This window comes from Bombina bombina, chromosome 1, assembly GCF_027579735.1.
Source record: "Bombina bombina isolate aBomBom1 chromosome 1, aBomBom1.pri, whole genome shotgun sequence".
NCBI lineage: Eukaryota > Metazoa > Chordata > Amphibia > Anura > Bombinatoridae > Bombina > Bombina bombina.
In genome coordinates, this window is record NC_069499.1 from 1,220,137,408 (window position 1) to 1,220,154,239 (window position 16,832).

The 16,832-nt window shown below is 37.5% G+C and overlaps 1 protein-coding gene across 2 annotated transcripts in view; it reads left to right on the forward strand.

The window, feature by feature from the left end:
• Positions 1 to 16,832, forward strand: part of GNAO1 (G protein subunit alpha o1) — a 471,718-nt gene that overhangs the window by 168,473 nt on the left and 286,413 nt on the right. For both annotated transcript variants that reach the window (XM_053700323.1, XM_053700322.1), the window contains exon 3: positions 5,830 to 5,971. In XM_053700323.1, coding sequence (XP_053556298.1) covers positions 5,830 to 5,971 — 142 coding nt within the window. The remainder of the gene's footprint in view (positions 1 to 5,829; positions 5,972 to 16,832) is intronic.

Sequence of the window (16,832 nt, forward strand, 5' to 3'; positions counted from 1 at the left end):
ACAGAAAGAGATAGATGCCAATAGTTATAGATAGATGGAGATAGAAAGAGATAGATGCTAATAGTTATAGATAGATGGAGATAGAAAGAGATAGATGCTAATAGTTATAGATAGATGGAGATAGAAAGAGATAGATGCTAATAGTTATAGATAGATGGAGATAGAAAGAGATAGATGCCAATAGTTATAGATAGATGGAGATAGATAGACAGAAAGAGATAGATGCCAATAATTATAGATAGATGGAGATAGAAAGAGATAGATGCTAAAAGAGAGAGCGAGAGGCAGAAAGGTTAAACATTTAAAAGTATGGCCTTTTTTCTGTGATGGTAACATATTTGGGAATGACCTTATATTATTACAAGATGACATCTACCCAGCGCATCTCCTTGTGTATCTTTCGCCACCTTTACTTATGTTATTAAATAAAGAACTTGCAAGTCTAGTTTGTAAGTTAGTGTCCTGAACACTGGCTGCAATTAGATTTGGTTTCTACTACGTCTCTAAATAGCTATAATTCTGAGATTGACATTTTAAGTGGTATAAGAGCACTTTAACTGTGGCCATTTAATCCATATTTATAAAACCTCTTAACCCAGGGAGCTGATGGACTAGTTTCCTGTAATTTGAGCTGCTCCATTCATGCACTCTGTAAAATGTGGTGTCCTTTATAATTAATAATTAATGCAAAGGTTTGGGTGGAAAGGGAGGGGAATCTGGTTGTGTGTTGCTTGCAGCAGTAGTTCCTCAGCTTATAGAATATGATGATAGTTTGTGTTTAAAGTTAATATATGATATGATTTATGATATGAAGTGCGAAGGAAATGTAGAAAAATTTGAATCAGGAAGGCACCCACTATATGTTTAGGCTGTCGTTGGCTAATCTAGGTTACCTATGATATTGAGAAGCAAGCCTCAAATTTAGTTTTTAGCCACAGATAGAATTTATTTAAAAATATATGTAGAATCATTTTATAAAGTAAATAGCCAGAAGTAACATTTTGAGATCCCTTCTTTTTTGACACTAGGGATTTGTCTAACCCTGGCTTAGGGAACTCCATATTATATGCTATAAATGTATATTTATTGCTTTATAAATGCAGTGCTTTATTGTACACTTAAAGGGACACTAACCCCAAAATGTTTTTTTCATGATTAAGGTGAAGAATACATTTTTAAACAACATTCCAATTTATTTCTATTATCCAATTAGCTTAATTCTTTAGATATCCTTTCTTGAAGAAATAGCAATGTACATGGATGAGCCAATCACACAAGGCATCTATGTGCAGCCACCAATCAACAGCTACTGAGCCTATCTAGATATGCTTTTCAGCAAAGGATATAAAGAGAAGAAGCAAATTAGATAAAAGAAGTAAATTAGAAAGTTGTTTAAAATTACATGCTCTTCGATCTATTCCTCGTTAATAATAATCTATGTAGGTCAGAAGTAAGGACAGGTATTCTTCCTATTTTTTTGTCAGACCATGCCCCAATTTATCTGGAGTTTCAATTAAATCAGTCTAAAAACAGATCAACACGTTTTTTCTTTCCTTCATTTCTCGCCTCTGATCTGAAGTTTAGAAATTGGCTCAAACTTAAGTTTGCTGATTATGTAAAACATAATCAATCTCATATAGATTCTCCTCGTGTTTTCTGGGAAGCCGCAAAGGCAGTTCTCAGAGGTGAAATAATAGCTTATAGTGCTCTGAGAATCAGAAAAATAAAGTTAAGAGAAAAGGAAGTTACTAACGCAGTTATTAACTCCTACAACTCTTTTTTGCTGGAAAAATACATCGGAGCCAAGAGCGCTAGAGGCACTTTCACGGTTTATCAGGAAATACAGAGAGACTTAAAACTTCAAGCCAGACTATATAGATTTGGAAATAAATCGGGTAAACTTTTGGCCAATTTGGTTAAAAAGGAGAAAAAGTCATCTTTCATTGAAAAACGTACAAAAGGCCGGCGTGTCTCTTAAGAAATCTGAAGAGATTGCGGAAGCATTTGTCAGATACTATCAGGATCTGTACTCTTATAGGGCCTCGAATCTCTCGGGCGACGCAATTCTGGAGTGAAATTTCTTATCTTAAAATCTCAGCTGACATGATTGACACGCTTAATGCCCCAATATTGGAAACGGAAATTGTAAAGACCATTACAGATCTCCCCCCAAATAAAACACCAGGCCCAGATTGTTTGCCGAACAAGTTTTACAAAATCATGAACAATGAGATTGCTCCTTATCTTAACAATCTTTACAATAGCATGTATGTTAAGGGAGATCCAGTAGCCACCTCTTTCTCGGCTTCTAACACTATTCTAATTTTGAAGGGTGGGAAGGACCCTTCCCTTAAGGAATCATATAGGCCTATTGCCCTTTTAAATGTAGATTACAAAATCCTATGCTCCATTATTGCTAGACAGCTGCAGTCATCACTAGTTAATATCATTCACCCAGATCAGGCTGGGTTTCTTTACAAAAGAAACTCCTCTGCAAAAATCAGAGAGGCCCTGGTTACAACTGAATATTTTAGGACCATGGAGGCGCTGGGAAGCCGGGGGGAGGAGGGCGTCCCTGACCTAGCCATCGTCTCAATAGATGCAGAAAAAGCATTCGATTCAATTCATTTCGATCATTTGTTTACTTCACTAACTAATTTTGGGTTTAAGGGAGAGTTCCTGAGATTTGTCACTAATTTATATAAAGAACCAAACACAAGATTGATTGTGAATAATATTGTCTCTTTACAGGTAACTCTTAGAAGGGGAACTCGACAGGGGTGCCCTCTCTTCCCCTTGCTTTTTGACGTCTCAATCGAACCCCTGGCAATCATGGTCAGACATCAATTACCAGGAATTAAAATAGGTGATCAGACCTTAAAAATTGCTCTCTATGCGGATGATGTCTTACTATATCTTTCTGATACTCAAACCAGTATACCGAAATTTCTGGACATCGCCACTCGGTTCGGATCTTTCTCGGGCTATAAGATCAACGAAGCAAAATCAGAGCTGCTATGGCTCAAAAAAAATAACTCCCCTTCCAACATTCCTTTTAGCATGGTGAAAGATTCCCTTAAATACTTAGGAATTCTTATTCCCTCTATACCAGGGGAACTATACAACCTCAACATTACTCCATTACAGGTAACTCTTAGAAGGGGAACTCGACAGGGGTGCCCTCTCTTCCCCTTGCTTTTTGACGTCTCAATCGAACCCCTGGCAATCATGGTCAGACATCAATTACCAGGAATTAAAATAGGTGATCAGACCTTAAAAATTGCTCTCTATGCGGATGATGTCTTACTATATCTTTCTGATACTCAAACCAGTATACCGAAATTTCTGGACATCGCCACTCGGTTTGGATCTTTCTCGGGCTATAAGATCAACGAAGCAAAATCAGAGCTGCTATGGCTCAAAAAAAATAATAACTCCCCTTCCAACATTCCTTTTAGCATGGTGAAAGATTCCCTTAAATACTTAGGAATTCTTATTCCCTCTATACCAGGGGAACTATACAACCTCAACATTACTCCAATCTTAACAAACATAAGGGAGAAATTGAGAAGTTGGCAGTGCCTCCCAATATCTATTTCTGGTCGGATAGCTCTATTTAAAATGGTTTTACTGCCTAAGCTTCTATATATACTCCAGAATACCCCATTAATTCTACTGGAAAAGGATGTTCGAATACTCAACAGTGCACTTAGTAAATTCATATAGCAGGGAAAAAAACCAAGGATCTCTTTAAACAAATTGTCCCTTTTGAAAGAGAATGGCGGTCTTGCACTCCCCAATATCCGCTTATATAATCTTGCTTTCCTTGTGCGAGTGGTGGCAGACTGGATTTCCCATAGCGACTATGTTACAAATAACATATTAGACGAAACCATATGCTACCCTTATCTCCCTTTAGCATTAATTCATTGTCCACCCAAAGATCTACCAAGAGAAATTAAAATACTCAAAACCTTCTCAAACCCGTTAAAGGCATGGTGGAAGGTGGGGGAACTTCTGTCTTTAAACTGCAAAGTTTCACAGCATTTGCCATTATTGGGTAACCCGAAATTCCCTGCAGGCCTGAGCTCTGCACCATTTAAGACCTGGCATAATCAGGGCCTGAACAGGGTGCAACATCTCATTGATATAAAGAGAAAATGTGTTAAATCTTTTGAGGAATTAAAAAAAGACTTCAAAATAAACAATAAGGATTTTTATGCATATTTGCAAAGCAGACATTTTCTTACAGAGCTCATGAAAGAAGCAGGCTGGTCTTGGTCCCTGGGCAAACTGGAAAGTTGGTTAACATTGTTTAAAAATGGACATAGATCCATCTCCCTATGTTACCAACTGATCAATTCTAGTAAAGGTGAATCGGAGCTAGAGAAAATTACCTCACTGTGGAACCAGATGATACCTCACTCTAACATCGATATTGAATCCGTCCAACTATCAATTCAGAAAGTGGCCCAGGCCACTTTGTCAGCTACATGGCGGGAGATGCATATTAGACTCATTCACAATTCGTACTTTCCCCCCAAAAAAGGCAGTAAAATTTGTAACCTTGACTTCAAAAAGTGCCCAAAATGTTCGTTCCCGGCAGCCGATCTAATGCACATGATCTGGGAATGTCCCAAAATAAGGCATCTCTGGTGGAAACTTGAGTTTTGGCTTAGTAAAACTCTCAAGATTCCTCTGGTGGTTCTAACACACTCACAAATCATATTTGGCCTGGTACAACATACAAATGAAAAAGTGATTTTTCTGTCTATATTGGCAACTAGATATCTTATTTTTAAAAACTGGAAGCTGAGAGCAACACCAACCATCCCAGAAATTAAAAATTGTCTAAAAAAACAATGTTTACTAGAACAAAGAGATCCCAACCTAGACAACAAATCCGATATCAAAAATTTCTTTGGTAAATGGTCAGTGTTTATTAGGTCACTGCCTGACATGGAGGTCAATGATCTGATCTTCCCCTTCAGAAACTCTGAATTGATACTTCTAGGTTCCTGGTAACAACTAAGTAACTGAGAACTGACCCAACAAGTTGTTCTAAGGGCATTTCATCAAGATCTCGCCAAATATAATACTTTAGATGGGCGGGGGGAGTGAACGGGGGGGGTGTTTCCTTCCTCTTTCCCCCTCTCTTTTTCTTTTTCTCCCTTTTTTTTTTTTCTTTCTTTCTCCCTTATGTATGTTGTTTTACCTTGTTCTTTTTTTCTTTATTCTTGTAGGGGCTGGGGAGCTCCTCTATAGAGATAAAATTCAGCTGAATGTAATCTTATATTGGCTGACTAATCCTAACCTGGCTCAATTTTCCTAAATTCTCTATCTATAAAATATTAATAAAATAGAAATAATTAAGCTGGAAAAGGAAAATTAGTAGTGTAAAAGTCATCTATGTCCATATCTGATAAATTATTGAACTTGGCATAGTTAGGACCTAATTTATGTCAATATTATCATTGTACTGTTAATGGCTAACCCAGATTTTGCTAATTTAGGTTCTATCATTAAGATAGTCAAGTTTTGACTTAATTTTTTGTTGATGTTAAGATGGGCCTTGTATGGCGAAAACAAAATGTTGGAAGTTATTATGCTGAACAATAAAAAAATGACATGCTCTTTCTAAATCATGAAAGAACAAATGTAGGTTTCATGTCCCTTTAAGTTTTTTTTTTAAAATAATGTGCCCTCAGCATTAGTATTTATCTGATTTACTGGTGTATTTAACAAAAAGATATTCCCTTCTATATGTTTAGAGGTGGACATTAGTGTGTTTATTTCCCTCATATTTCTTTTTTTACCTATTCATTATAGGATTATTCATGAGGATGGATTCTCAGGAGAGGATGTCAAGCAGTACAAGCCTGTGGTTTATAGCAACACTATCCAATCTCTGGCAGCCATTGTTCGTGCCATGGATACTCTTGGCATTGAGTATGGTGATAAGGAACGAAGGGTAAGTTTCCACTTTGTATGTCCCAGAACTTTCTACAGGCACAGAAACACACAATACAGTTAATATAAGTTGCTTCTCTCTACATAATAGCCATTTATCTTCCTAAAATCAGATAAAAGGGCCCCAACAGTCAAGAAATGGCATGCTCTTATTTGTTGGAGCATGTTGTAGATTCTTAGGTTAGTGTCCCTGATATATATATATATATATATATATATATATATATATATATATATATATATATATATATATATATATATATATATATATATATATATATATATATATATACTGTGTATATATATATGTGTGTGTGTGTGTGTATGTATGTGTGTATGTGTATATATATATATATATATATATATATATATACTGTGTATATATATATATATGTGTGTGTGTGTGTGTATATGTATGTATATGTGTGTATATATATATATATATATATATATGCACACACAAGTAAAGTCCAGAAATAAGCAGGGAGCTTGGTACCAAAAGCCTTTTAATCCACAAACGTATAAACAAGAGGGCCTTAACCTATAACTTTTCGGTTCAGATGCAAACCTTTTTCAAATGGAGCCCATGTCATGCCACACTTTGCCAGGTGTGTGTTCTGGACTTTGCTTGTTATACGGATGGTGTGTGCCACTTCTCCACTTACATACACACACATATATGGACTAGCAGAGCCCTGCAGGTCCTGAGTGGAAATCTACACTGATCCACTCAGCAGAACCAGTTACACAACTCACCAGTGTAACTTGCGCTGTTGTTTGGATGAGTGGAGGTTTCTGCTGCTGACCAACAGTGCTCTGTGGCTCCTGATTGGTGCTTCTACTGTTTGTTTAACCCCCTACAAAGGTAGTGCAGGCTCACTAGTCTAAAAATTGCAGGGCCCTTAAACATAAACCTCAATTTTACTTGATTGACTAATATCTCTTCTTGAATGTGGGCATTTTATAAAGAGGAGTAACTTATTACATTTATCAAGATTTGCTAGAAGACATATAAAAAGTCTTATAATTCCAACAATTGTAATATAGTTCCCAGCGTACTGTGTGAGTTGAATTGAAACCTGATCCCCAAAACAGTATGTTAAATCCATTCAAATGTGTGTGTCTACTTTTATGTGGAATGGTTGTGTACATTTTTATCATCTATCTATTAAATGTAATTTTATTAAATTATATATATAATGCCATAGTTTGTTTTCTAAATCACAAGAAAAATCTTTCCTGATTCATCTTTCTTACTAGAACTTCAAACTTAAACTCTGTGCTCCTACCGCATTATGTACATTGTCTAAATATCGCATACGAGAGTGCTTAAACCTAGAATTTTGCTGCTTTTTTGCTTTAATATAAGATTTGTGGCCTTTTTCTTACTAAATACCAGGAATAAAAATGTCCTTAACTGCAAGGCATTGTGTATACAAACCAATACAGGTGGCCCTTGGTTTATGCCGGTTCAATTTGTGCCGTTTCAGAATAACAACCTTTTTTTTCCAGTCATGTGACTGCTATTGAAAAGCTTTGGAAAACAAAGTGAACTAATTAAAATAGCCAGTAGGTGGAGCCGTCCGCTTGTTTTGCAGCAAAGTTATGCAACTTAAAGGGCCATTAAACCCAAAAAAATTATTTCGCGATTTAGATAGAGAATACAATTTTAAACAACATTCCAATTTACTTCTATTATGTAATTTGGTGCAATCTTTAGATATCCTTTGTTAAAGAAATAGCAATGCACATTGGTGAGCGAATCACATGAGGCATCTATGTGCAGCCACCAATCAGAAGCTACTGAGCCTATCTAGATATGCTTTTCAGGAAAGAATATCAAGAGAATAAAGCAAAGTATATAATAGAAGAAAATTAAAAAGTTGTTTAAAATGGTATTCTCTATCTGAATCATGAAAGAAAAAAATTGGGTTTAATATACCTTTAACAGGTCTGAAATTGATCTGTGTACACAGAACAGACATTAGCTATCGAGCACTTGAACAATTGACAAAGGCTGAACCAAACTATTCTTGAGAAAGACTACATGTATAGCACACACGGGGTTACATAACAATGGTACTACCCACAGAGGGAATACTATATAGAAGGTCAAAAACACCATGTCAAAAACACTTAGAATTTGACAAAATCAGAAATTGCAATAAAATTTAACCTTTATTAAGAGCATAGTTAAAGTTGGAAAACACACACTTAGGAGCCAAAATTTAATTGAAATACATTGATGAGGGCTGGATGTAGTGTATAGATCCCTTGCAATTGCTATAATAAAGATTGGCCCTCCCTAAAGGAGCTGCTTAGTAATATAACCCACTATAGTGAGTTACTATTCTGTTATTGTAGCGGGACTATAACCACTGGTTCACCTGATAGGTGATGATAGATGTATGTCGGATACCATATAGATAGTGAATCTGTGCTGTGCCCCTGTTGCGAGTATACTGCTATCGAGCAGCCACTTCCCTATTATCTTCCTGTCCAGCTGCTTGAGGTGAAGGTGCCTAACTGCAGATTGAAATGCATAGAATAGGTGTAGACCCAATATTATCTAACATGCTAACAATGCAGAGAACTGATTGCAGAAAAATGCAAGTAAAAAAATGTTTTTGTTCATTAAACTTAGTTTGATGATGATACAATCTATATTATTAGGTTTATAATGCTGTTTAGCATTTAAAGTCTTCATTTCAAAGCTTTAAAAATAATGTATTGGGTGTTACTTATGTAAATTTTGAGAGGGTCCTGGAACCTAACTCCCTCACTTCCCATTGACTTACATTATAAACTGGGTTTCAATTTACAACGGTTTCGATTTACAACCATTCCTCCTGGAACCTAACCCCGGCGTAAACTGAGGGCTACCTGTACATTTCTATATATAAAAACCACACACACTACATACTTACAAGATTGTTAAAAATAATTAACTGCCTTGAGTGGGATTTGAACCTGAGAACTTTAACATAGCAGTGAAGATACTGTGTGTCACAATGGCATCATACTCAAAAATCAGTAAGTAATCAGTAAGTAATCACAATTTGTACTGAATCATTTAAAGACCTTACATTGATACTACATGCAGGATATGGTTGCATATAATCTTATACAACTCCTTAACAAATGTAATACATTAAGGGCCAGATTATGAGTGGGGTTTATCGCTGGTGTTTGAGCATCGGGTGTAGCGCCAATATTACAAGTTAAAAGTAAGTACAAAGGTTTGAGCGCAATCACAATTTACGCTAGAATGATTACCACGCCTCTGGTTAAATTTACTTCTACCGGAGTTATCGAAGTGAGCGGAAGCGTTAAATACCACTCCACTCATAATCTGGCCCTAAATAAGATAACAAGCAATCTGAGTTTCCTTCCATCTTTGTCAACTACTCTTCTTATTGTACTTGTTGGGTTTTATTGTTCTACTAAAATCTGTCAGTCTGCGAATGATAAAATTTAAGTTTTAAGATGTTTAATTTGGGGAAGTTTGCACAACTATTTCATAACCTAGAACATAAATGGAGGACCCTGATTGGTCAAAGTTTCCGTTAGAATGCCTGCCCTGCTAAACATAAACATGAGTTCCTTGGCTGCTGACTTTGTAGATTTTTTAGTTAAGGTAAAGCTTCTTAGCATTTAGTGGCGTAGTCAGAGAATATCAGTATATTTTGATGCCCCCTTGCTGATTTCACCAGTTACACCTCTGTTATTGATATTAAAACTATTGGCCTGGCATATGCCTTCAAAAGGTCTGTACACTGCTACCCTACTGAGGAAAGAAGAGCAGTACTCTGTGATGAAGGCAAATATCCAAGCCCAGTAGAACCTTTGTAGGGATCTCTCTTGTATTCTCAGTACCCCAATGTGCTCCCAGTGTGTGGTTGTGTGCAAGATTGAAAACCGTGTTCCTAACAGAATGGGGTACTCAACTCCATAAAACAAATCATTCTGAACATCAGAGCAGGGAGAAAAAGGACACTATCTGGCTACACCGGAGTGTCATTAAAATCCTGAATATTCTCTTTTTTATTATTTGATGAGCTGTTCTGTATTACATGAAAAAATTCTAATTAGTAGAAGGAAATAAAAAAACTGAATATTTTTAAAAAAAATATATTAACATTAGCAGAGTTAACTTCTAATTGTGCTATCCTACTGTGCCATACCTTACTGCTACCAGATTCCTCTTCTATCTATTTCAAATACTATTTCTTGTTTGTCTACTCTGCATATTTCACCCATTGGGGCCTATTTATGAAAGGCCTGTCGGACGTGATCCAACATAGTGGATCATGTCCGACAGACCTCGCTGAATGCGGAGAGCAATACACTCTCCACATTCAGCATTGCACCAGCAGCTCTTGTGAATTGCTGGTGCAATGCCGCCCCCTGCAGATTTGCGGCCAATCGGCCTCTAGCAGGGGGGTGTCAATCAACCCGATCGTATTTGATCGGGTTGAATTGCGGTGATGTCTGTCCGCCTCCTCAGAGCAGGCGGACAGGTTATGCTTCATAACTGATGTTTCTGGGAGCCTTCATTGTGTCTGTGGTCAGAACAGGGATAGAAAGACTAGGTATAAATCCCGCCTTGAAGTAAAATGTGTACACATCCATCAGAGCTCCAAACAATCCTGTATTCTGAGGAGATTGCATGGGTTTGAAGTTATGTTCTGCGGTTTCTTTCAAACCCTTGTCCCACTAGTGGTTCCTAAAAACTTCCACAATTAAACTATGCACTCCAGACCTTGCCCCCAGAGTGCTTGATTCTTATATGCCAGCCTGCCGCTTCCAATAACAGAATTTGAACATACTGTTTATATGATTGTTCTTATGCTTCAATGATAGATAATTCCTTTATTACCCATTCCCCATTTTTGCATAAACCAACACAATTATAATATTATATGTTTTACTTCTGTGATTACCTTGTATCTAAGCCTCTGCAGACTACCCCCTTATTTCAGTTCTTTTGACAGACTTGCATTTTAGCCAATCAGTGCTGACTCCTAGGTAACTTTACGTGCATGAGCTCAATGCTATCTATATGGCACACATGAACTAACACCCTCTAGTGGTGAAAAACTGTCAAAATGCATTTATTTTAGTGGCGACCTTCAAGGTCTAAGAAATTAGCATATGATCCCACCTACGTTTAGCTTTCAACTAAGAATACCAAGAGAACAGAGCAAAATTGGTGATAAAAGAAAATTGAAAAGTTATTTAAAATTACATGCCCTATTTAAATCATGAAAGTGTATTTCTTTCATGTAATTGGCAAGAGTCCATGAGCTAGTGACATATGGGATATACAATCCTACCAGGAGGGGCAAAGTTTCCCAAACCTCAAAATGCCTATAAATACACCCCTCACCACACCCACAATTCAGTTTTACAAACTTTGCCTCCAATGGAGGTGGTGAAGTAAGTTTGTGCTAAGATTTCTACGTTGATATGCACTTCTCAGCATTGTTGAAGCCCGATTCCTCTCAGAGTACAGCGAATGTCAGAGGGACGTGAAGGGAGTATCACCTATTGAATACGATGATTTCTCTAACGGGGGTCTATTTCATGGGTTCTCTGTTATCGGTCGTAGAGATTTATCTCCTACCTCCCTTTTCAAATCGACGATATACTCTCAATTTACTATTACCTCTACTAATAACTGTTTTAGTACTGGTTTGGCTATCTGCTATATGTGGATGGGTGTCTTTTGGTAAGTATGTTTTTTATTTCTTAAGACACCTCAGCTATGGTTTGGCACTTTATGCATTTATATAAAGTTCTAAATATATGTATTGTACTTATATTTGCCATGAGTCAGGTTCATGTCTTTCCATGTGCAGACTGTCAGTTTCATATTTGGGGAATTTTTAAACATTTTAAGAAATTTATTTCTTACCTGGGGTTTAGTCTTTTTTTCAATTGACTACTTTCTTGCTATTGCGGGTATTAGGCCCGCGGGTGCGTCAAATGCTAAACTTTATTGCGTCATTCTTGGCGCGAACATTTTTTTGCTGTGGAAAAAGACATTTATGACGCAACTTCGTCATCTCCGGCGTCATACGTGACGCCGAGACCTTTCACACGGCGGCGTCATTAGTGACGAGAGTGTGTCATTTCCGGTTATTTTTGTTAAAAAAGTTTGTTACGTTGTGTGTCATACTTGGCGCCAAATTTTTTTCATTATTTCAATACCCCATTGATGTTTGCCTCTTGCTTTTTTCTCTATCAGAGGCCTATGCTTTTGCATTTTTTCCCATTCCTGAAACTGTCATATAAGGAAATAGATAATTTTGCTTTATATGTTGTTTTTTCTTTTACATTGAGCAAGATGTCCCAATCTGATCCTGCCTCAGAAGTTTCTGCTGGAACATTGCTGCCTGACATCGGTTCTACCAAAGTTAAGGGCATTTGTTGTAAAAGTGTAGAAATTATTCCACCAAATGTCATTTGTAATAGTTGTCATGATAAACTTTTACATGCAGATAGTGTTTCCATCAGTAATAGTTCATTGCCAGTTGCAGTTCCTTCAACTTCTAATGTACATGATATACCTGTAAATTTTAAAGAATTTGTATCTGATTCTATTCTGAAGGCTTTGTCTGCATTTCCACTTTCTAATAAACGTAAAAGGTCTTTTAAAACTTCTCATTTAGCTAATGAAATTTCAAATGACCAGCAACATAATAATTTATCCTCTACTGATGAGGATCTATCTGATTCAGAAGATCCTTCCTCAGACATTGACACTGACAAATCTACTTATTTATTTAAAATAGAGTATATGCGTTCTTTATTAAAAGAAGTGTTAATTACTTTGGATATTGAGGTAACCAGTCCTATTGACGTTCAGTCTAATAAACGTTTAAATGCTGTTTTTAAACCTCCTGTGGTTTCCCCAGGAGTTTTTCCTATTCCTGAGGCTATTTCTAATATGATTTCTAGGGAATGGAATAAGCCAGGTACTTCTTTTATTCCTTCTTCAAGGTTTAAAAAATTGTATCCTTTACCAGCAAAATCTATAGAGTTTTGGGAAAAAATCCCCAAAGTTGATGGGGCTATTTCTACTCTTGCTAAACGTACCACTATTCCTATGAAAGATAGTACTTCCTTTAAGGATCCTTTAGATAGGAAGCTTGAATCCTATCTAAGGAAGGCCTATTTATATTCAGGTCATCTTCTCAGACCTGCTATTTCTTTGGCTGATGTTGCGGCTGCCTCAACTTTTTGGTTGGAGAATTTAGCGCAACATGAATTGGATCCTGACATATCTAGCATTACTCGCTTACTGCAACATGCTAATAATTTTATTTGTGATGCCATTTTTGATATTATGTCTTTAGCTGTATTAGCTAGAAGAGCTTTGTGGCTTAAATCTTGGAATGCTGATATGACATCTAAATCTAGATTACTATCTCTTTCTTTCCAAGGTAATAATTTATTTTGTTCTCAGTTGGATTCTATTATTTCAACTATCACTGGAGGAAAAGGAGTTTTTCTGCCTCAGGATAAAAAACCTAGGGGGAAATCTAAGGCTTCTAACCGTTTTCGTTCCTTTCGTCAGAATAAGGAACAAAAACTCAATCCTCCTCCCAAGGAATCTGCTTCCAGTTGGAAGCCTTCCTCTAATTGGAATAAATCCAAGCCATTTAGGAAACCAAAGTCTGCCCCTAAATCCGCATGAAGGTGCGGCCCTCATTCCAGCTCAGCTGGTAGGTGGCAGATTAAGGTTTTTCAAGGATTTTTGGATAAAATCTGTCCAAAATCATTGGATTCAGAGCATTGTCTCTCAGGGGTATCAAATAGGATTCAAAGTAAGACCTCCTGTGAGAAGATTTTTTCTCTCACGCATCCCTGTAAATCCAGTAAAAGCTCAGGCTTTTCTGAAGTGTGTTTCAGATCTGGAGTCTTCAGGGGTAATCATGCCAGTTCCTCCTCAGGAACAAGGTTTGGGGTTTTATTCAAACCTATTTATTGTACCAAAGAAAGAAAATTTATTCAGACCAGTTCTGAATCTGAAAATTTTGAATCGTTATGTAAGAGTACCAACTTTCAAGATGGTGACTATAAGGACTATTCTGCCTTTTCTTCAGCAAGGACATTATATGTCCACAATAGACTTGCAGGATGCATACCTTCATATTCCGATTCATCCAGAACACTATCAGTTTCTGAGATTCTCTTTTCTAGACAAGCATTACCAATTTGTTGCTCTTCCATTTGGCCTAGCAACAGCTCCAAGAATCTTTTCAAAGGTTCTGGGTGCCCTACTATCTGTAATCAGAGAACAGGGTATTGCGGTGTTTCCTTATTTGGACGATATCTTGGTACTAGCTCAGTCTTTACATACTGCAGAATCTCACACGAATCAACTAGTGTTGTTTCTTCGGAAACATGGTTGGAGGATCAATTTACCAAAAAGTTTCTTGATTCCTCAGACAAGGGTCACCTTTTTAGGCTTCCAGATAGATTCAGTGTCCATGACTCTGTCTCTAACAGACAAGAGATGTTTAAAATTGGTCGCAGCATGCCGGCACCTTCAGTCTCAGTCATTCCCTTCAGTGGCTATGTGCATGGAAGTTTTAGGTCCCATGACTGCAGCATCGGACGCGATCCCCTTTGCTCGTTTTCACATGAGACCTCTCCAGCTTTGCATGCTGAATCAATGGTGCAGGGATTATACAAAGATATCACAATTAAATCCTTGAATCCCAATGTACGACAATCTCTGACATGGTGGATAGATCACCATCGTTTGGTTCAAGGGACTTCCTTTGTTCGGCCAACCTGGACTGTGATCTCAACAGATGTGGGTCTTTCAGGTTGGGTAGCTGTTGGGGGATCTCTGACAGCACAAGGAGTTTGGAAATCTCAAGAGGTGAGATTACCAATAAATATTTTAGAACTCCGTGCAATTCTCAGGGCTCTTCAGTTTTGGCCTCTGCTAAAGAGAGAACCGTTCATTTGTTTTCAGACAGACAATATCACAACTGTGGCTTATGTCAATCATCAGGGTGGTACTCGCAGTCCCCAAGCTATGAAAGAAGTATCTCGGATACTTGCTTGGGCGGAATCCAGCTGCTGTCTAATCTCTACGGTGCATATCCCAGGTGTAGACAATTGGGAGGCGGATTATCTCAGCCGCCAGACTTTACATCCAGGGGAGTGGTCTCTCCATCCAGATGTGTTTTCTCAGATTGTTCAGATGTGGGGTCTTCCAGAGATAGATCTCATGGCCTCTCATCTACACAGGAAACTTCCCAGATACCTGTCCAGGTCCAGGGATGTTCAGGCGGAAGCAGTGGATGCACTGACACTTCCTTGGTGTTATCATTCTGCTTACATCTTCCCGCCTCTAGTTCTCCTTCCAAGAGTGATCTCCAAAATCATCATGGAACAGTCTTTTGTGTTGCTGGTGGCTCCAGCATGGCCACACAGGTTTTTGTATGCGGATCTGGTTCGGATGTCCATTTGCCCGCCTTGGCCACTTCCGTTACGGCCGGACCTACTATCTCAAGGTCCGTTTTTCCATCAGGATCTCAAATCATTAAATTTGAAGGTATGGAAATTGAACGCTTAGTTCTAAGTCATAGAGGTTTCTCTGACTCAGTAATTAAAATACTATGTTACAAGCTCGTAAATCTGTCTCTAGAAAGATTTATTATAGAGTTTGGAAGACTTACATTGCATGGTGTTCTCATAAATTCTCCTGGCATTCTTTTAGAATTCCTAGAATTTTACAGTTCCTTCAGGATGGTTTGGATAAGGGTTTGTCTGCAAGTTCCTTGAAAGGTCAAATCTCAGCTGTTTCTGTTTTATTTCACAGAAAGATTGCTATACTTCTTGATATTCACTGTTTTGTACAGGCTTTAGTTCGTATTAAGCCTGTCATTAAATCAATTTCTCCTCCTTGGAGTCTTAATTTGGTTCTGAAGGCTTTACAGGCTCCTCCATTTGAGCCTATGCATTCTTTGGACATTAAACTACTTTCTTGGAAAGTGTTGTTCCTTTTGGCTATCTCTTCTGCTAGAAGAGTTTCAGAGCTATCTGCTCTTTCTTGTGAGTCTCCTTTTCTGATTTTTCATCAGGATAAAGCAGTTTTGCGGACTTCTTTTCAAATTTTTACCTAAGGTTGTGAATTCTAACAACATTAGTAGAGAAATTGTTGTCCCTTCCTTATGTCCTAATCCTAAGAATTCTTTGGAAAGATCCTTACATTCTTTGGATGTGGTAAGAGCTTTGAAATATTATGTGGAAGCTACTAAAGATTTCAGGAAGACGTCCAGTCTATTTGTTTTATTTTCTGGTCCTAGGAAAGGTCAGAAGGCTTCAGCTATTTCCTTGGCTTCTTGGTTGAAACTTTTGATTCATCAAGCTTATTTGGAGTCGGGTCAGGCCCCCCCTCAGAGAATTACAGCTCATTCTACTAGATCGGTCTCCACTTCGTGGGCTTTTAAGAATGAAGCTTCAGTTGATCAGATTTGCAAAGCGGCCACTTGGTCCTCTTTGCATACATTTACTAAATTCTACGGTTTTGATGTATTTGCATCTTCGGAAGCAGTTTTTGGTAGAAAAGTTCTTCAGGCAGCTGTTTCAGTTTGATTCTTCTGCTATTTGATTTAAGTTTTTTTCTTTCAAATTAAATAAACTTATGTTTTTGGGTTGTGGATTAATTTTTTCAGCGGAATATGGCTGTTTTTATTCCCTCCCTCTCTAGTGACTCTTGAGTGGAACATCTACATCTTGGGTATTGATATCCCATATGTCACTAGCTCATGGACTCTTGCCAATTACATGAAAGAAAACATAATTTATGTAAGAACTTACCTGATAAATTAATTTCT